This window comes from Diceros bicornis, chromosome 26 (genome assembly GCF_020826845.1).
Source record: "Diceros bicornis minor isolate mBicDic1 chromosome 26, mDicBic1.mat.cur, whole genome shotgun sequence".
Taxonomy (NCBI): Eukaryota; Metazoa; Chordata; class Mammalia; order Perissodactyla; family Rhinocerotidae; genus Diceros; species Diceros bicornis.
Window position 1 is genome coordinate 24,757,807 of NC_080765.1, and position 22,036 is coordinate 24,779,842.

The following is a 22,036-nucleotide window of genomic DNA, read 5'->3' on the forward strand; positions in this document are numbered from 1 at the left end:
GTGCAGCAGGCCTCTGATAGTTGTCACTGCCGTTGTCCCAAATAATGCTTGGCTCTAGTTCTAGGGTGGAATTAGCCTTGGATGCACTTACTGCATGTATTCTGGGTGAGGCACTCACCCACAGCCTTTATGGGGGAGCAAGTCTCTGCCACTTGCCCAAAGATACATTGTTGCTTTTGATTTACTATTTGATTTAAAGAGTTCCAGGGGTTTCCACTTAGTCCTTCCTGTAGCAACTCCAACTCCCTGGGTCGTAGAGTAAATGTAGAGATTTTGCCACTTGCTCAGGATATATTTCTAACCATACTCAGGAACTGTACGAAAAACCCTAGGCTGGGTTTAAAGAGCCGGTTCACCTAAACATGAGGTGGATTCCAGACGAAGTCTGTCTCTCACCTGGACTTTAGAAGCCTCTACTCTGCAGCCGACTGCAGTAATACCCAAGGTTTTCAAGAATTATAACTGCTCAGAGTCAGTACCTAAGAGTCCCTGTGTTTTTTTTCTATATTTTCTCTATATTTTTCTTGAGTAAATGGCCACGACGTTTTTGGAGGAAGCAGAGATAAAGGCTCATAATATTCGTGTGCAGTGCTATATCAGAGTTCTTCCACAAGGTTACCTGACCTTCCCTGTCTTTACAGAGATTTCGGCCTGTGAACTGACTCAGGCCTGGAAATTAGATGAGAAACTTTAAATCTGTAAGGGGGGAAAACCTCTGAAGGCTACAGGTTTTCATTTCCTATAAACCAGGTAAGGCAGTTAGACTTTAAGGGAGGAAGATGAATGCTTTGTGTTTCAAGCACTAAGAGGAACATAGCTGGTCACAACCCCCAAACTCCATGATGAGTCCAGAGACTTGGAGGGGAAACAGTGGGTTTGGGTTCCAAGAAAGGCGAATGCCTAAGCCCACGCCAAGGCAGTAGGACTCTGGAGGAGGATGGCAGTGTGGGGTGGAGGGGATGGGGGAAGACCTGCAAGGCTCTGTCCTTAAGCGTTGCTTGGATGCATGAGCAGAGAGCCCGTGGAGCATGCAGGTGTGCTTGGCACGGAGTTGTGGAATTGTCAATGAACAACCCCTCTTTCAGGAAACCACCCTGGCCTGGACAAGTGTGACTTAGCTGTTATACAGCACACGCCGTCTCTGAGGACCACTCCCAACAGCGGCACCACGTGGGAGAGAGGCAAATGCAGCAGCAGGCACATAATAAAAAGTTGCGACATGAGAGGAGAAGTTTGGCATACTTCCCTTTTGGATTGCATAAACTCTCAGAGTTCTTGGACAGTCCCGTGAGGGAGAGACGCAACAGTGTAACAGTGGGCTCCCCAACAACGCAGCATGTGAGGACTCAAGCCACTTCTGGCTAAAGGGAATGAATAGGTACTTGTCCTCCAAGTGCAGTAGAAAGAATCGACTGTGTGTCCAAAATCCTGGATTCTAATTGAGCTCTGCCACTAGATCACTGTGTGATTATAGTCAAATGATTTAGCCTTTCTGGGTTTGGGGGTTGAACAGCGTGAGTGGTTCCCAACCTTTTCCCCTTGAGAGGCCCAAAAATGGTTATATGAGGGCGGCTGACTGAGCTGACAGAAAATATGTGCAAAGTCCATTCAGAATCTCCTTGCCAGAACTCCACCCCCTTGCCATCATTCTGATACCTGCAAGCTGCAAAACCTTTGATTCGGTGATAATAAATGTAAGCTAACACAGTGTCCACGTATTATGTACTAGGCATTGTGCTAATGCTTAACAAACGATATTTATTCTCACAAGCATTCTGAGGTGATATTTCCAGTTTACAGATAAAGAAGCGGAGGCTGAGAAAAGGTCAATAGCTTCTTCAGGGTTATACAGCAAAGCAGTGAATGTTCTGAGACTTAAACTCAGATCTTTCTCAGAATCCAAACTCGTAGCAGCTACATTTCACTACTATCATAGAGTGTCTAGTTCTAACATCCTAAAATTCTGTGACTTCCTTGTTGTTGAGAAGACACGAGGTGGGATGGAGGTGAAATTTGGAGATCTGGGTCAATTTTGGATTCTACTCTGTAGGGTCAGCATGAATTTGGGAGTCATTGAGATCAGCCTATGCCATTCTTTCTCTCAACAAGTACTTAGTCCCTTCCATATAGCAAACACGAAGCCAAATAATGTGGAGTTAACAAAGATGAATTGGCATCGATCTTCCTCTTGAGAGCTATGGTCTAGAAATTGATGTGAAGACCAGGACTTGAAACCCGGTTGCAAGTCAGGAATGAGAAGAATTACAACGCATGTCTTTCTGTCCCCCCTCTTAATGGGGACCTAACAGGCAAGTAGGAGACAAGGCAGGAGACATACTGTCCCTTATTCAGAAACAGTAAAGTGTGATGACAAAGATCATGAACGCTGCAATCAAACATACCTGATCTTGGCTCCACCAGCCTACTAAGTATGGGACTTTGGGTAACGTCACCTCTTGGAACCTCCATTTGCTCCTCTGGAAAATGAGAAGAGTGAGAGTATCTACTATATGAGTTTCCTGGGACTGCCATAACAAATTACCACAAACTTAATGGCTTAAAACAGCAGAAATGTATTCTCTCAGAGTTCTGGAGGCCGGAAGTCTGAAATCAAGGTGTCAGCAGGGCCGTGGTCCCTCCAAGGCTGTAGGGAGAATCCTTCCTTGCCTCTTCTAGCTCTTGGTGACTCCTGGTACTGGCATGTAGCAGCCTAACTCCAGTCTCTGCCTCCATCCTCACATGGCCGCCTTCTCTGTGTCTCTGTGTGTCCTTTTCTGTCTCATAAGGATACTCTCATTAGATTTTGGGTCCACCCTAATTCGATATGACCTCATCTTGATTCTTAATTATGTCTGCAGAGACCTTATTTCCAAATAAGGTTACATTTTGAGGTTCTAGGCGGACAAGAATTTGGGGCAACACTATTCAACCCACTACACCTACCTTGTAGGATTGTTGTGGGGAGTAGATGAAATAATGCACGCAAAGCATTCTGCACAGTGCCAGGCAGACAATAAACACTAAATAAATTTTAGCTCTACATAGGTATCCACATGTGCATGTATGTGTATATATATGTGTGTGTATATATAACTATTTTATTCACTAGATTTACCAAAGGTTTATTTCATTATTTATTTCACCCAAGGAAATAGTAACTTTTATCATTTCTCACTCTTTGTGAGTGTTCTAATTTTCTTGTTTCTGATTTTATCATATTATTTCCTCCCTTTTTCTTTTCTTTAGGTTTGTTATTGTTATTATTATTATTTGTTATTCTCTTTTTCCCTAAAAATGGTTTGGACATTTGGGGATGTAGTGTCCATTTTCTCAGTAGGCAGTCTCTGACTATCCTGGTGATTTTCTCTAGTGTGCATTTTCTTCATTTTTACTCAGGTGAGCGTTTTGTTCATCTTATAGAAGTGGGCGAGTTTTCATTTGTTGTTGAGGATTCTTTTTCCCTAGCACTTCTTTATGGTGTTATAATGATCATGTTCCACAAATGACCCATAAATTCTTAGAGAAGATGCACACTCTACTTGTAAAGTGTGAAGTTCAGAATGTGTCTTTTTGTCCTTTCTTATTCATTATACTCATATCTTCCATCCAAATATCACTGTCTCTCCAGACCTATATTATGCACATGTTATATATTTCCGTGGGAAATTCTTGCAGCTCTGGCCCACCCCCACACCCACCCTCATCCCCAGCTGAGTGCGATGAATGGGCTGATCCATGTCCTGGGTAGTACTGGGCACTACACCAGACCCTGTACTCTGCATTGGGCTTCTCAGCAGGGCCCTGAGGTCTGTGATCTGGAGACTGACTAGAGACCAAACTGGACCATAGAATGGACTCAGAGCTTGAGACAGAGCTCCAAGGTGGTCTGGCTGAGTGGGTGACAGGCTGTGGGTTGGCCTGCACTCTAAGCAGCTGCCTCGGCACTGGACTCTGAGCTGAACTCAAGCTGACTAGACTCTGGACAGCTAAGGCCCAACCCAGGCTTTTGCTTCCTCTCCAGCAGTGCCCATTTCTGAAATGAAAGGCAAGCCAATGAGCGTGTGGAAGGAAATACTGGACTATTTATTGCAAAGCTAGATTGGCAGCTCAGGAAGCAAGGAAATACATAGTCAGAATCAGGAAACAAGAGAAGGAGAGAAAACGGGGTGGGGGAAATGAGCTGATGTACATACACAGCCATCTCTTCCAACGGCTCTTCTGCTCCTAGACCTTCCCTGTCAAGAAAAACTCTTCTGTTGTGCTGTTTCTGCCTCCCTCTGGGCAGTGCTGGCAACACGTTCCCTGGGCTGAGGACTCTGATGAGTACAAAGGAATTCAAAGAGCCTAGAGCATCCTCAGGACTTAGCGGCAGTCTGTCTATCCGAGAAGCTAGGCTCAGGTCAGTTGCTCCTCTGGTCCTCTGCCCTAGCAGGAAATGGCAGAAGCTGTCCTGTCTGCAGTCCAGGAGGGGTCCACTGAGGGCAACTGGAGCGGCAGGAATTCCACCATCTCAGCTTCACCGTCCCTTTAGGATTAGGCGGGTTTTCCCATCTCCAATGAGGAACCTACAAAAAAAATGGCCCAGTGAGGTCTCTGAGCTTGTCGGGGAGAGACGCAGCCCTTCATCAACGTCTCTAAGCCCAGAACTCTCCAGACAGATGCCTTCCTGAGCCTTCCCAGCCTCAGGAGCCAGATCCCCTTGGGGAGAGGCAGAAACTCTTTCCTGTTTGGTTTCCAGCCCTTTTCCTGAAGATGCACATCTCTGCCATTCTGAAAGCAACAGACAGAGAATTATTGGTGATGCTTTTCATTAAGCCAAGGCTAAGCCAGGACTGCAGATGGGCAATGATCTAGATCCGCCCAGCCCAGTGACTGTCCTCTCCAAGACAGTGGAACATAGGTCCAACTTGTGCCAAATTCAGACCCTAATTCCTGCCCCACCTGGAGCAGGAAGAACAGGACCCTATGAATCCTTGAGCTCCCACAGACTCACGAGAAGAGAGCCCGAGGGGAAACAGTCAAGCAGGTATTATCCTTCTGATAACGTCAACCTTATTATCCATTGCACAACTCCAGGGAGCACTGTTCACATTGTGTTTTATGTGAATGGCATCTCCTGACATACATGCTCTTGGGGGCACCATTTACATGGTTTTCGTTGTGGATAGGGGCCCTGGAATTGCACAGCACCCCTTTGGGGAACTGCTCCTCCCCTACTCTCAGGCCGTGTGCTTGTTCAAGTAAGTCTGACCTCAGCCCCCTCCAGGGGTAGGCTCATGCTCCAGACATAGCCAAGAAGAGTGCTGACCCCAAGGCTATAGTGACTGATTCAGACCTAGACATGACCCAAGCTGGGCCAGTCCAAACCAGTGAGCGTGAGACCCAGGCCTTTTGCTAGAGCTGTTGTTCTGTTTCCTCTGCAGTTGTTAAGCTGCCAGGATACAAGCCTAGAGAGCATTTTTCCCACTATTGGAGACCTATCTAAGCATGAAGCCTACACAGAGGACTGCAGAGCCTGTTAGAAAGACCAAATCCCAAGGCATTGTTTGAGCACCTACCTGTGCTAGCTGTGAACTTTTCAATTATGTGAGCCTTTTCAATTATGAATCCCTCTTTATGACATAAGCTCTGTTGAGGTAGATTTCGGTCACGACCGAGGGTCACAGAGCCATAATCTTTGCCTCTGAAGAAGGCTCTCTCTCTCCTTCTCCAACATGAGTGAGAACCCCACCCTCCAGCCCTGGATGCTCTGGGAGCTATCACCAGGTACCTCTCGGACAAACCAGTGGCCCCGGTCACGTTCCTACCTGATGAGCACTCCTACAAGCAGGCTGGCCAGGAACGGGCCCACCCAGTAGATCCAGTGGAAGTTCCAGTAGTTGGCCACCACAGCAGGTCCAAAGGCACGGGCAGGGTTCATGCAGGCTCCTGACACAGCACCCCTGCAAACACCCAGCCACACGGGTCACCAGGATCCCAACCAGGCCCCACTCACCTCAAGTTCACTTCCCCAACTAGGCCTACGTCTTACGCCACACAGAAACCCTCTCTAAGCTACCATATGATGGGTTCTGGGGAGTTCCAAGGAAGACACAAGCCAAGAGGCTATCAACGCTAGGAAGTGAAAGGCTTGCCACCTCCCTGAGCGTAAGTCTGCCACTCCCCACACACCCTTCTAGAAGAATGGCCAGCAGGAGTGCCTGTTCGGTGATGGCAGGAAAACAGGGTGGATCTAGGTTCTCTCCAAAGTTGATAAAGTGAAGTCAAGCAGTTGTCAACTATGTGAACTTTGGAGTCCAGCCAACCTGGGTTCAGAACCCATCCCAGCTATTTCCAGCTGTGTGCCCTTTGTTTAACCTCTCTGTGTTTCACTTGAGTTGAAAGTACCTCTCATTGGCTGTTGTCAGGAGTGAATAAGAAAACGCACATATATTGCCCATGTCTCGCATATAATTCGTGTACAATGTTAACTCTAATCTAGCTGAGCCGGTTGAGGCTCTTGTTGCACCACAAGCTTGGGGCCCAGCATCTCTTACAGGGCACTGTTCCCCAGGTGTCTGTATCCTTGCCCCCATTCACTCAAGCTGGGGCCCTGCAGACCTTGTCCCCCACCCAACCTCTGGTGTCCAAAGCAGAACGGAGTCAGTAGGCGTGTAAGTGAACCAAAAGCCACTAGGGGGCAGCAAAGCATAGCCACAGCTTTACGCACACATTCCCCAGCTCCCCAGACTCCGCCTCCCGAAGGACGGCACAGAGCTGGAGGTTAGAGCCGGGGAAAGCAAAGGTCCGTTCTGTGTCCAAGAAAAAGGAAGGAATTGGACATTAAGAAGGGGCTTCCTCACCCCCTTGAGCAGATTTGGGCTCTTGTCCCAGACCTGTCACTTAATTTGCTACTGCCCAATGATCTTAAATAAGTCATTTGTGTCCTCTCTGAGCCTCAGTTTCCTGATATATAAAATGGGAGAAATAATCCCTGACCCAACGTTGTCTCCTTAATCCCTTCCCAAACCTACTGAGAGGCTCAACACAAATGAGACCATGGGTATGGAAGCTCTTTGTAGGTCTGAAGCTAAAACCTGACTGCCTACTGGCTGGACGAACATAGCCTGCATAAATGTTTTATTGACACTGTGAAGATTGGAAAATTTCACATAAAAATCCAGCCTTCTGACTTCCCTGGAATGAAATTAGAAGGTGAGTCACCCCAAGCCCATATTCTCTCACAGCAGTAACTTATCAGAGCTGAATAGTGAATACTACAGAGCTGAATACCACAGTCCCCACCACTCCCTACTGCCTGCCTGGTACCAGCCCACTTCCCCAATTTGCATTATCTTCATGGCCTCTATTGGCAACTGAGTCTGTGACCAGCAGGTAAGCTCTGCAGGCCTGACACCCCGCCCAGAGCTGAGCCTCAGCCCAGGCCTGGGCTGCAGTCCCGCTGCTGAGGGGCACTCACCCCACCAGGATATCCACGGTGACAGAGAAGCCGATGGAGAATGGGGCCAGAGGGCCCCGTGTTTTCTCGTTGATGGCACCCATGCATACGGCCAGTGTCAGCAGTGTCGTCAAGACGATCTCTGCCCCCAGTGCCCCCGCCAGCTGTCCCGACTCTTGGACTGTCACAAAGGCTGCCCCAGACGCATTCCAGAACCTCTCCTGAGGACTCACCGCCTGTGGAGAGAAGTCACTCAGCCTCATAGCGAGTGGAGAGACAGCTGGGAGCAGAGGGGAGGGGGGCCTAAAAACGCACATCCCCAACCTTTATAGCCAGTGAAGGATTCTATCCAATGTGTAGTCAGACATATCTGGGTCCACATCCCAGCTGCACCAGTTTTTACTGTGTGGCTCTGTGTGAGCTATCGGACTACTCTGAGCCTTGTTTTGCTCATCTGTAAATGGGGAAAACCCAGCAGTGGCTCCAGGTGTTGTGGGGCTGAAGCTTATGTAACTTAGACGACCCTCTTTAAGAAAAAGAATACGGTACAGGGGGCCAGCCCAGTGGTGCAAGCAGTTAAGTGCGTGCGCTCCACTGCAGCAGCCCGGGGTTTGCCAGTTTGGATCCCAGGCGCGCACCGACGCACTGCTTGGCAAGCCATGCTCTGGCAGCGTCTCATATAAAGTGGAGGAAGATGGGCACGATGTTAGCTCAGGGCCAGTCTTCCTCAGCAAAAAGAGGAGGATTGGCAGATGTTAACTCAGGGCAGATCTTCCTCACAAAAAAAAAAAAGAAAGAAAGAAAACAGTACAAAATACCTTACTTTTACGAACTTGGCTAACACATATGACCAGGTGAACCCACTGCCTGCCCCCAACAAGGCTCCTTTGAAGGGGCCTGTGCAAGGACAGCCCTGAAGCTTAACCTCCGCGGGCTTCCCAGGAAATGGGCCTCAGGGGCTGTCACAGCACGTGGAGAGGGAGGCTGGCCGAGCAGACGAGCTTCAGGACCCTGGACCTAAACCTGCGCTCTGCTGCTCACCAGCTCATCAGAACCTGGGCACATTACTGACTTCTCTGTGCCTCCGTTTCCCGCTCTATAAAGTGGGGATGACAGTAACAGCTCCTAACTCAGGGAGCGAGTGTCCTCTAAGGATTGACTGCAGCTTCTCGGGAAGTCGTCGGGAGCTTAAACAAGAGAGGATGTGTAAAGTGCAGGGAGGGTGCACTCAGCGACGGCAGCTGCTTCCTTGCACTGTTCGCCATCATGTTTGACAAGTTTGCATGTGGCCCAGCTTGAGGGAGAGCCTGGGCATGCTTTCCATCAAGAACCAGAGAAGGATGGTCCCAGTCCACTCTACAGACAGAGGAACAGGGTCTCATATGGGGGCATGGGGAGACCAGGGCAGGGAAGACAGCAAAACGAGATTTGAGACCAAAGTCAGCAATGGGCCAGCACTTAGAGTCATAGACCAAACCCCAGCCAGGCTAACAGGGTGCCCCCCTGCACTCATCCCCCAAACCCCCACACTCTGCCCTCCCCACACATCCACACACACACACGGCAAGCAAGGCCTACATCCTGAGGGGCCTCTTGAAGACTTAAGGGCAATGGAAGGAAAGAGAGAGAAAGAGAAGAGAAGGAAGAAAGGAAGTCAGGCAGTCAAAGAGGGAGGAAGGGAGTTCATCTATGGAGTTAGTGTAAAGCTTAAGAATTCTGTGGCAGAGGGGAAGTGCTAGTCTTCCTGTTGGGATGGAAGGATTCCAAACATAAATTGAATATTAACTCCCATCAAAAGTATAATAACTCCGTTTAAAGGCAGACAAGCTGGAGAGCGCACAGAGAAGTCAGTTCAGGAGTTTCTCAAGGAGAATAATCATATTCATCTCGTACCCTCGGTCAGTGTTTAGTGAGATGTTTGTAGAGTGAATGAACACGTGAATGAATGAATGGATGAATGGATGAATGGATGGATGAAAAACCATTAGAACTATCCAAAGCCGGAAATGGACTCAGAAAGAGAAACCTCGAGTCTTGAATTCTGCTTCCTAGTCTGTCCAGGGAAGGGCTGTGTCCAGACACGGACAGAACAGGGTGGGTTTGGAGGGAAACAAAGGCCCTTTGAGGGTCCCCTCCCCAGTAGAAAGGGCCCACCCAATCCCACTGGAGGAAATAGAAAAGAACTGTACACTCCCCACCCCCCCACACATACACTCCAGCAGCCCTGTCAGAGCCAAAGCCCCTTGGGGATCACCCACCTTGGCCAAGGCAGCCCCGATCAGCCCCCCGCAGAGCTGCGAGATCCAGTAGGGAAGGAGCATCGCCAGGTTGAGACCTCCAATCAGCGTGGCCGCCAGGGACACCGCAGGGTTGAAGTGTCCACCACTGTCATCCACAAAAACAGAAGGAAGTCATGAGGCCAAGGCCCAGGCTGTCACCCAAGGGAATGTGCCCCAACCAGCCTCCCAGCCTGACCTTGTAGGGCCAGAGTCAGTCAAGGGCCCAGCCTAAGTGAAAAGCAAGCACCCATTTTCCCTGAGGTGCTGAATGGTGGGGCAAGGGATAAGCGAGGAGAGCCGGGGAGGGGAGAGCAGCCCAGTTCCTGCCCTATGCCCAGACCCCAGGAGGGCCCAAAGGAAGAACGTAATGGGGAACCATCCCTGAACTCCTTCCACGCTCCCTCAGAGCTCCTTTCAGTCCTTCGGAGACGTGACCACAGGTCAGAAGGAGACCCCAGGCTCCAAATTAGTAGCCCAGGAGAGGTATCCTGGCCTCCCCTTATAAGTAACCAGGCCCTGAACAAGAGCTCCTGATTGGTTGAACTGCTAAACCAATAAAATCCCTGGTTTTGGCCTGAAAGTGTGATTAGCATTGAGTGTAAAATTGAGATTAGGAGTTCATAGAAATGGAATTGGGAATGGGGAGTGAGGTTCAGGAGGGGGTTGGGGATTGGGATCCGGAGTTTGGGATGTGAAGGAGGTTAGACAAAGTTGAACCTAGGGTCAAAGAGCAGGTTCAAGTTGGCCGGCCCCTCCACTGGTCATGGGAAAGAGCCTTCCTTTTCACCAAGATGCTCAACCAGCCTGGGTCCCAGAGCCAGGAGGCCCCCCCAGCACCCTGCTACCCCCATCAGCATCCCATCCAGTCCCATTCAGATGGGGGCATTATCCTCAGAGATTGGCCCATTAAATCCCTCTGGGGCATGAAATGGACGCCTCCCACAAAAGGGAAAGTGACCCCAAGACCCTCCATGTCACACAAGAGCCAAAGTGCCCCCCTAGATATTAAAAGCCCACCAGTGGGTCTGCCCACCCCCAGTGGACAGAGCATTCAGCTGAGAGTGGACAGGGGACCTTGCCCCTGGACAAAAGGACTTTGTCCAACACACTGACATCTCAGGACCAGCTGCCCCAGCTCGTCTGTCCCAGCTCTATATGCAGGCCCTCGGGTAAGCTTCATGCCTGGTTTGGAAGCACCAGCCGAGGCTCAGACTCAATAGGTGGTGAGAAGGCGCGGCCACGCCTACCAGGCCTCAATCTGGGTCCATGAGCAAGTTCAGCCTGGGCTCTGCCAAAGCATAGAGAGAAGTGGGGTGGGGCAGCCTCCCACAGGACACAGCAGGGTTAGAGCCCTCTCCTGGGCCCAAACCGGGAAAGAAGCTGTTACTCTGAGCATGGCTCAACCAGGAGAGGGCTGACTGTGTGGAACACCACACAGGTTCCTGAGACTAACTTCACATCCGTTGACAGTAAAACAATCAGGACACTTTCTAGTCAATGCATTCAGTGTTCACTCAACAAGTATTTATGGAACACCTACTATGTGCCAGGTGCTGTATTGGGTGCTTTATATGCCTTATCTTAGGTCCATTCACAACCTCAAAGTCAGTGCCTGGCACACAGTAGGTGCTGAATAAATATTTGTTGAAAAGCAAATGATTGAATGAAAGGTTGGTGTTACAGATAGACAGTCTACTGCGGTGCATAAGATATGGTCTCTCCAGCCAGCTGGCCTGAGTTCAAACCCCAGCTCTGCCGCCGAATAGCTGTGTGACCTTGGGCAAGTTATATAACTTCTCTGTGCCTCAATGATCCCTACCTCTTGAGGCTGTTGCAAAGATATAATGAATTAATGTGTACATATATAGTATTGTATACACAGTTAGTACTCAGTAAATACCAGCTATTATTATTATCTCCATTTATATTGCTGCACACAGAGAGACTCAGCTACTTGCCCTGGTCACCTAGCTAAGAAGTGACAAAGATTGCATTCAACCCCAGACCCGTCAGAACAGAAAATGTGTTTTTCATTCCACCTGCAGCTTCCCCCGGACATTTAAAGAGAAATGTTAAAGTTCTCTTTCTATTCTATTTTTCTGGGAAACAGTATTTTAATTTCCTTATTCAGATCTATTTTCTGAGCGAGATTAAGTACAGACCAAGCATGTCCTAGATCACCCTGCCAGGCGCCCGTTCAAGACGCCCGTCATTGCGGTGGGTTCCTCTGGAATCCCATTGACCTCTGAAGGAGCTCCCGTCCATACGAGTGCTGTGCAGGGGGCACTCTCGGCCCTCCCTGCCCTCTCTGGTCACCACTCGACAGGTCCGGACACTGCGTCTGCATGCATACCCCAGTGGGAAACCCCTCTGCACATTCCTCCGCATACCTCCGCTTTCCCCGAGGCTGGAGTCAACCCCATTCTACTGGTGGCAACGACACAGTACCCTTGATATGGACTAAGCTCTTCACATCATTCCATTTCGTGCCTCCCCCATGAGGCGCTGGGTTGGGGCGCTGGAGCCAGACAGCCTGACCTGCCTGCCGGCTCTGCCTCTTACTAGCCATGTAACCTTGGACGAGTTACCTGGCGTTTCTCCTTCACAACTGGAAAATGAGGATAATAACAGTGCCTCCCCACGGGGTTGTTGCGAGGATTAAATGAGTTACTACCTGTAAAGTGCTTAGAATAATGCCCAGCACATGGTTAGCTCTACATATGTGTTGGCTTAGGAAATTTAATTTAGGAAATACTCTATTGTTCCCATTTTATAGGTGGGGGAGTTTGGGTTTGGAGAGTGACTTGCCCAAAGCCACAGAGCTCATGGACTGCAGAGCTAGGGTTTGAACCCGGCAGTCTGACTTCCCAGCCCCACGCCTATCCACAGTGCTCTGGGAATCCTCAGTATACGCCCAGGGGTCTCTGCCGCCAGCTTTGCTCCCCACCCTGGCTCCGCAGGTTGGCACCAGGGTGACTGCCCGGAGCTGGCCTCACCTGATATTCCCCAGCGTGGCGATGACGAGGCCCAGGGCCAGCCCGTGGGCCAGGGCCGGCTGCAGCCTCCCAGTGTCCGCCCCGTTCTCGATGACCGACAGGCACCCGATGAAGATGAATAGGGCCGAGCCCAGCAGTTCGACCAGGCAGGGCTGCACGAACCGCTCGTACCAGGACCCACGCCATCTGCCCCCCACGCTTGTCTCCTTCATCTTGCCACCGCCAAATTCAGGGTCACACATAGCCATGGCCGCCTGCAGCAGGGAAAAGAGAGAGTGGACACGGGCGGGAAGAGAGCCCAGAAAGAAGCCCCCAGCACCCCAGCCTTGAATTAAGTCTCAGCGACCTCCTGGACGGCCAGGCTGCAGAGGAAGGGGCCAGCAGCAGGCTCACCTCTGCAGACATCAGGCCTGAGACAACAGGACCCTGGCTCTGGCCTGAGCTGGCTGGGAAGCCCGCACCTGCTCTCCTGGACACCTTTATCTCCAGAACCAGAGCCACTGATCCCACTACAGGCTCTGCCCCTTTTAAAGGGCTGCAGAAGCTCCCTGAAGTGCCAAGAAAGCAATAAAGCCTTGGTGGGAGGTGGCCCTGAGGCCCAGAATAGGAAACCTTTTTTTTATCTCAACTGGGCAGGGCAGAGGGTGGTCAAGATTGCTGAGCTTTCTGCCAACAAGGTGAAAAGGCGCTGGCTCGGCCGTGTCACCTGGGAGCGCTCCAGGCCTCCCCAGCAGCAGGTGGAGGGCCCGGCTCCCCCGCTCCCCCACTCCCCTGCTCCCCGAGATCACTGAATGTCCAAAGGAGGCCCTCGCATGTAAATGGCCATGAGGAGGGCCCCACTGGGTTGGGACTGCACATGGGAAGTAACAGCAAGCTTATCCTCAATGATTTTTCTACAGATTCCCACAGACGCCTCCTCCTGTCTGAGGTCTCGACACCTCCACTCACTCTCCCTGCTAGCCTGACGCACGAGTGTGCAGACGGGTGACCGTCCACTGACAGAGGCGGCAGAAGCAGTGTGGGGCCGTGGTAAAGCCTGCGGACTTTGGAAACAGGCTGCCTGGACTTCAATCCCCGCTCTGCGGGGAACTGGCTGTGCAACCTTGAGTGTGCGGTTCACCCTGTCTGTTCCTTCGTTTTCTCCTCTATGAAGTGTGGTTGACAGTGATAGCACCAATGGCACAGGGGTGTTGGGAGGTTTAAATGCGTTAGGGCTTACAACAGTGCCAGACACGTGATCAGTACAACACCAGTGTCTCCTAATTTAGAACATACATTTCTGAGTAACTAATATTTATTGAGCACTTTCTACATTCCAGGCACTGGGCTAAGTGGCTTATATGCACTATCTCATTTAAACCTCACAACAACCCTATGAGGTGGGTACTATTATTACAGCCATTTTACAGATGAGGAAGCGGAGATTCAGGAGGAAAGTTAAGTTTCCCAGGATCACAGAGCTTTTGTGATTGCAAAACTTGTGGGCTAAGTCACATAAGGACAAATCCTGTATGATTCCACTTGTATGAGGTCCCTAGAGGAGTCAAATTCATAGAGACAGAAAGGAGAATGGTGGTTGCCAGGGGCTGGGAGGAGGAGAGAATGGGGAGTTCTTGTTTAGTGGGAACAGAGTTTCAGTTTGGGAAGATGAAAATGTTCCAGAGACGGGTGGTTGCACAACAATATGAATGTAGTTAATGCCACTGAACTATAACTTAAAATGGTTAAAATGATAAATGTCATGTTAACGTATATTTGACCACAATTGAAAAAAAAAAAAAAACTTGTAGGTTAAGCCACTATACTCTACTGCCTTTCTAAGATGGATGGATGGATGGACAGATAGAAGGATGGAAGGAAGGGAGGAAGGAAGAAAGGAGGGAGAGATGGGTTTCCTTATTCATCCATTCAACGAATATTTAAATACCTACCATGAGCCCATCACTGTTATAAAAGCTGGCCGTAAATGCAGCAGTGAAGAAGTCAGGCAAAGATTCTGCTCTGTGCTCATAGCTATTACCTGAATGTTTGCATAGCTAGAGACAGAGAGAGAAATAATGTTAGGGATAAGAGAATTTTAATGATAATTTCTACCCTTTATTGACTACTCATTACGTATCTCACACTGTGCTAAGCCCTCTGCATATGTCCACAACAACCCTGTGAGGTAAGTCCTATTACTTCTCATCCCCATCTTCAGATGATGAAAACAAGGCATAAAGAAGTTAAAGAACGGGCCCAAGGTCGTGTAGATAAAAAGTATCTGCTTCAGGACAGAAGTGGATGTGTCTGGACAAAGGTTTGACAGTTTGCTCATAGCTCTTTTCAGCGGGAGGCCCAGGATGAGCGCCTCTGTTGAACATCCGCACGTCTCAGAAGGCTTAGCGTCTGCTCTCCTGCTGATTATCTTGAGACCCGTTCTCTCCCTGCTCCATACCCACAGCATGCTGTACAAGCTGTTTCTCACATCCTCCTCCCATCTCCCTGCAAATGGCAACATAAGAGAGTCGTCCAACCCTCAACTTCCCCATCTCCCTCATTCTTTGCCCAAGTCCTGCCAAGTGCTACTTCGGGCATATTTCTCTCCTGTTTTCACCCAGGCCTTCATTAGTTCTTGTTTAGTCTCTTGAAGAAAATCAGTCATTTATTATTCACCTGCCCGGTGCTGGGCCCTGCACTGAACACCTCACACATACTATCTCAATTAATATTTACAACAACCCATGATTTTTCCCATTTCACGGGCAGGGAGTCCTGGCTGGTGTTACTATAATAACTCCCCATCTGGTCTCTGTGCCTCACCCAAATTTAACTGATTCCTTTAATACTGCGAGTCAGCAAGGCACAGTTTGGCACTTGGGTCCAGGTTTGGGGATCAGGCTTCTCTGCCTTCGCCTGCCGTCTGCTCTCTCTGCCTCAGTTTCCTCGTCTATAAAAGTGGGCTAATGGTGGTACCCATCCCTCTAGGGTTTTTGTGTGGATTAAATGAGACAATGCACCTAGTACAGCACCAAGCCCAGAGCATGTGCCCAATAAATATTAGCTATTATTATGCTTTGTATTTGTCAGAGTAGGCCAACCCATGTAACAAATAACCCCAATATTTCGATGGCTTCACATAATAAAAATTGATTCATTGCTCACGTAATAGTCCATGGCAGGCTCTTCACCACATGGCGACTCAGGGATCCAGGCTACGTCTTTCCTGGAGTTTCACCCTCTAGGTCCTCAGATCTTCTCTACCAACCAGCAAATGTGGAAAGAGAGAATGTGGAGATTTGTGCAGGAGGGTCTTGTGGGCTAGGCCTAGAAATGGCAAATATCCCTCTCATCTGTATTTGATGGGCTAGAACTCAGTCACATGGCTTCACACATGGCTCTGTGTCCAGGAGGAAAAAGAAAGGCATTTTATGAGCACCGAGAAATTTCTGCCACATGGTAGTTATTGTCCCCCAGACTGTCTACCTGATCACATCCTTCCCTGACTTAAGCCTTTCAGCACCTCCTTGGCTTTCAGGGCAAAACCAAACTCCCACAGCCAGCCACCAAGCTGAGGGTCCTACCACATGAACCCTAAACAATTTGTCAGATGAGCCATGTGCCCTCACCCCTCTCCGCCCATGCTGTTCCCTCTATTTGGAGTCCTCTTTTCCCTCTTGGCCAACTTCTCCTCATTCAAATCTCAGACTCCTGGGCCAACTAGTATCAGTCCTTTAGACAGCCCCTCCCTCTCTAGAGCCAGGGTTGGACTCAGTAGCTCCAAAACCAGTGGGTCTCCAGAGAAAGACTGAATCTCATTCAGGCAAAATAATATATTTCCACAACACAAGAATTTTTGCAGGGCCTGATGTCTCCATTTGCAAGTACTGGTCTCCAAAAAGCACTAGATTACAGTGGGCTAGGGAGATAGTGTCTTCCTGAGAAATTGTATGACTGGCAAACCTTTCAGTCGTCCAATCGCAGGTCTGGTTGACATAACCAAGGCCTCGAATTTTTACCCCTGTTTGGATGGCAACAGTTCAAGACATCTCTGCATCTGGAGGTACCTGTCTGCCATCCACCATCAGGTCCAGAGAGAGTATAAAAGCAGGTCATATTTTATCCTGGCATGCTGCCCTTCCCTCCTTTCTCGCATTGATGGCTGCACTGTAATGCAAGAATGTGATGATGGCACCATGGCAGCTATCTAGAGCCCATGAGGCACAACTTGCCAGAAGGGTAAATCATTGATGATATCACCAAGCCACCAGACTAACTCCAAGACCAACTACTCTAGACTTCTTGTTAAATAAACCTGCAGTACCCAGATTGTGTACCAGGGCACCCCAGGGAGCCATGAACTCACAGAGAGGCTGTGGGATATTTTAAATTTCACAGGAAATATAGCGATGCTCAATATCTGTCAGACACCTTGTGAATTACTAGTTCAAGGTAAGTCACAGTTTTAATATTAAATGGCCTTACATTCCTTTCAATGACATCATGCCTTTGCAAAGCTGGTTTTACAGGATGAAAATCAATGTGGAAGAGGAAATGAGGGTGGCAATGTCCAATTTGATTCCAAGGTTTGAGAAATTGTGCAGTGCCCCAAAGGTACACATATCCCATGATAAGTACCTGTAGTATTTAAGGATGAAAGTTATTTAAAAACTCAATTAAATTGAGTTATTTAATTATAGCTATTTAATAATGAAATGAAAATATAAATAAAATATTTTTCCTTTCAATATATGTGTATTCTTTTTTTCAAATGGCCAATTAGTTGTTAGGACATAAATACTAAGTTTTTTGAACCTAACTACTTAATAAACATAACTATTAGGTATTGCTCTTGGCCTAGGAACACCATGAACCAAGAAAATTTGGGAGGCCCTGAAAGAAACAATATATGTCCTTCTGTTTCAGGTGCTGGGAGCTGAGTTTTCTATCAGATGCAGGAGAGAACATTTCCAGCTGGTACACTCCCTCCCAATGTTCCAGAGATACTGGACTTTCAGTTTAATAATTTCTTCTTGAAAGTGGCCACTATTTGTAATGCAAATGCTTGATAATTCAGGCTGATCCTGAGATGTGGGCTCTGTGGACAATTGCAGAAACTTAAAGCAGAACCTCTCACACGTCTGAAACTGGCACCGAACTTAACCACTACGCCGTGGGGCCGGCCCCAGAACAGAAATTTTTTTCAAGTGATTTAACATCCAGTGCCGACAAAGATGGAGGAAACAGGCAAACTCATTCATTGCTGGTGGATGTGTGAACTGCTGCACTATTTTGTAGCACAATCTTGCAATATTTATTAAATATTTAAATTCACGTACCCCTACACCCAGCGAGCGTCATGTTTGGAAATTTATCCTATAGAAATAAAAACTCAGCAGGTGACAGTACATGTACAAGGACATTGATTTCATCATTGTTTATTTTAGAAAAACCTGGGAACTATACGCATGGTCATAATTATAAAAACAGTTGAACTAAACAGGAAATATCTACTCCAGAATGAATGTCTACCTTCACTGTCCTCAATGTTCCATGGTTTCACTCACCCTCAAGCTTTTGGATAGTCTGTTTCTTTCACCCAACTCCCTAATTCTGGGAAAACCTTGCTCGCCCTTCAAGTCTCAACAAAGATATGACAATGTTTTTAAAGAAAGTAAAAGAGAAAGCATGGCTGAGAGTGTAAATCGTGTGCACTGGTTATCAGTTGGGTGAATCTCACAAAGCGAAAGAAGCCAGACACAAAAGGGCACATACCATACAATATAAAGTTCAAAATAAGCAAAGCTGACCATATGATCAGCTTTAGGAGGTGGTTACCGGACGGAGCACGTGGAAACTTCCAGGGCACCGTTCACCTTCCTCCTCTTGATCTGGATGCTGGCTACCGAGTGAGTTCACTTTGTGAAAACTCATCAAGCTGTTATGATTGTATACTTTTCTGTGTGTATATTATACTTCAATAAAAAGTTAAAAATAAAGCCAGCCCTGATGGCCTAGCGGTTAAAGTTCGTTGCACTCCGCTTCAGCAGCCCGGGTTCAGTTCCCGGACGTGGAACCACACCACCCGTCTGTCAGTTGCCATGCTGTGGTGGCGGCTCACAGAGAAAAACTAGAAGAACTAGAACTTACAACTAGAATATACAACCATGCACTGGGGCTCTGGGGAGGAACAAAAAAGAGGAAGATTGGCAACAGATGTTAGTATTCATGAATTCAGTCTCTATGTTGTTGGCTAGAACATTTTATCTCCATAAAATATAAAATTATACACACTTAGAAATTGCCTTTAAAAATCAGAAGCCTTTACTCTGCCCTCTATTATTCCAGTAATTGAAATTGTTATCAATAGCAATAAGCGTTAACATCAGCAAGCCCTATGCCAGGCCTAAATGTGCTGAGCTTGTTTAATAAGCGTGACCTGCTGACTCCTCACGACCATTCTGTGAGGCAGGAATTGTTCCCATTTTGCAGATGTGGAAACTGAAGTTCAAAGACCTGGCAACTCACTAAAGGTCATAGGTGGTTAGAGTCAGAATCAATTTGCTAACTAACAACTCCAGAGCCTATGCTTTTAGTAGGTAAAATATCTCTACAAAAGGTAAACTATCTAAAAACACAAGCGAGAAATAATATCTTTTGACAGATTCACTTGGGGTTTTTCAAATTATTATTTCTGAAACAGCTTTTTAGACACAAATTACACATATTTAAAGTGTACAATTGATAAATTTTGACATATGTATTCACCCATGAAACCATTGCCACAATCCTGATAGTGACATATGTATCATCCCCAAAAGGTTCCTTGTGACCCTGTTCCTGTTCTCAGGCTATTGCTAATCTGTTTTCTACCATTATAGATTAGTTTGAATTTTCTAGAATTTTATATTAATGGAATCATACAGTATGTGCCCTTTCTTATCTGGCTTCTTTTAATCCACATGTTTATTTTAGCTTCATCCATGTTGTATGAAGTTCATTTCTTCTGGTTGCTGTGTAGTATTCTATTGCATGATTATACTACAACTTGTTTCTCTATTCCCCGAGGAGGGACGTTTTTCAGTTTGGGGATGTTACCAATAAAGGTGCTCTGAACATTTTTGTCCGAGTCTTCGTAATGACATATACTTTCCTTTCTCTTGAGTAAACATCTTGGAGTGAAATGTAGGTGTGCCTTTAACTTGTAAGAAACTGCCAAACTGCTTTCCAGAGTGGTTGTACATCCCCACCTGCAGTATATGAGACTTCTAGTTTCTCCATTGTCTCACCAACAGTGGGATGGCCAGTCTTTTGGATTTTAGACATTCTAATAGGCATATAGTGGCATGTTATTGTGATTTTTAATTTGCATTAAAAATCTCAATAAAATATTGAATTAAAAATCTCAATAAAAAAGGAAAATTCTAAAAAAAAAGTTGCTGAGCCTAACTCACCCACACAGAAGTTGGTTGGGTGTAAAACATTTAAAAGCAGGAGTGGCTGCACCAATTTACACTCCCACCAACAGTGCACGAGGGTTTCCTTTTCTCCACATCCTCGAAGCCACCATGGAAAACAGTATGGAGATTCCTCAAAAAATTAAAAATAGAACTACCTTATGATCAAGCAATTCCACTCTAGGGTATCTACCTGAAGAAAATGAAAACACTAATTTGAAAAGATATATACATCCCTATGTTCATCTCAGCATTATTTGTGATAGACAGGGTATGAAAACAACCTGAGTGGCCACTGATGGATGAATGGATAAAGACGTGGTGTATAGATACCATGGACGGCTACTCAGCCATAAAAAAAATGAAATCTTGTCATTCGCAACAACATGGGCGGACCTTAAGGGTATTATGCTAAGTGAAATAAATTAGACAGAGAAAGACAAATACTGTATGATTTCACTTATATATGGAATCTAAAAGACAAAACAAAACAAACTCATAGACACAGAGCACAGAATGGTGGTTGCCAGAGGGGAGGGGAGTTGGGGGATGGGCAAAATGCGTGAAGGGGGTCAAGAGGTCCAAATTTCTAGTTATAAAATAAATAAGCCATGGTTTGTAATGTACAACGTGGTGACTATAGTCAATAATATTGTAGCACATATTTGGAAGTTGCCAAGAGAGTAATCTTAAAAGTTTTCATCACAAGAAAAAAAAATTTTGTAACTTTGTACCATGATGGATGGTAACTAGACTTATTGTGGTGATCATCTGGCAGTGTTTATAAATATCGAATCATTATGTTGTACACCTGAAACGAATATAATGTTATATGTCAATTATGCCTCAATAAAAAAAAAAAAGAATGAAGCAAAACAAAAAAGAATAAGTAAATAAAAGCAGGAATGGAACAAGTAATGGAACTTCTTTGCTTTTATTTTTCTGAATTTGTTTTAAAAGAGATTTTTGTTAAATGGAAATTTTAACTTCTGAATCTAATAAAAGTGTCAAACTGCAACACTCTTTAAGTGATGCCACCTTTCAAGAAACTTAAAAATGACAATATTTCTTCATTTCTCAAAATAAACTGTATGATCATATTAAACATATTTTCCCAAACCACATACATTTCCTTCCTCACCTCCAACCTCCAGAAAGTCTGTTTTTACATCAAGCTTGATTGGCTAATTTACATCTGTCTGTGGAGGTCAGAGTGGTCTGCTGGGGCCCATTAGGGAAGGAGAGTAAATTGGTCCTTGTTTATGACACAGCTGTGTCCTAATGACTCTCTTCCTTCCTCTATCTGTCTCTGCCCTATTATGCAGAATCCTAGGCACAGAATTAAATTCAAGGCAACTTTATTGCACGGCCCTTTTGTTTTAAAGGATATTGAGCAAGAATCTAGTTTTAGAAGTGTATTTTTATGCTGTAACTTTCTTGGAATTCATTGAAAATTAACAAAGACCAGGAAAGTACCTAGGAGGGTGTAGGTGAGTGGGGGAGCGTGTGTGTGTGCTTGTGTGTGTGCACTTTTGTGTGTGTATGTGCAAGCCTTTGGAGACCTAAGAGGACTTCCCAGGCTGGCTTACCCTCGACACTATCGATATTTAGGACTGGATAATTCTTTGTTGTGGCGGCTGTCCTGTGCATTGTAGGATGTTCCGCAGCATCTCTGGCCTCTACCCACCAGTAAGCACCCACCACCCCGAGTTGTGACAACAAAAAATGTCTCTAGATATTGCCAGCTGTCTCTGGGGGGCAAAATTGGTTGAGAACGTAAGGGGATTTTCGCTATTTGGGGAAGCTCCTCTGTCTGACACCCACAAGGCGACGAGGAAACCCTGGGGAGACAATGCTGAGGTGTCTGCACAGACCCGAACATTCAGG

General features: G+C 46.9%; 1 protein-coding gene across 1 annotated transcript; it reads right to left on the reverse strand.

Annotated features, from left to right (window-relative positions):
- Positions 1–4,062: 4,062 nt before the first annotated feature.
- On the reverse strand, positions 4,063–12,967 carry AQP8 (aquaporin 8). The gene is made up of 5 exons (XM_058570569.1): positions 12,714–12,967; positions 9,697–9,823; positions 7,460–7,674; positions 5,808–5,942; positions 4,063–4,565 (listed from the first exon to the last, which is right to left on the reverse strand). Exons 1-5 carry the CDS (start codon positions 12,959–12,961, stop codon positions 4,517–4,519), a joined length of 774 nt encoding a protein of 257 aa, XP_058426552.1. The 5' UTR covers positions 12,962–12,967; the 3' UTR covers positions 4,063–4,516.
- Between the last annotated feature and the right edge of the window lie 9,069 nt (positions 12,968–22,036).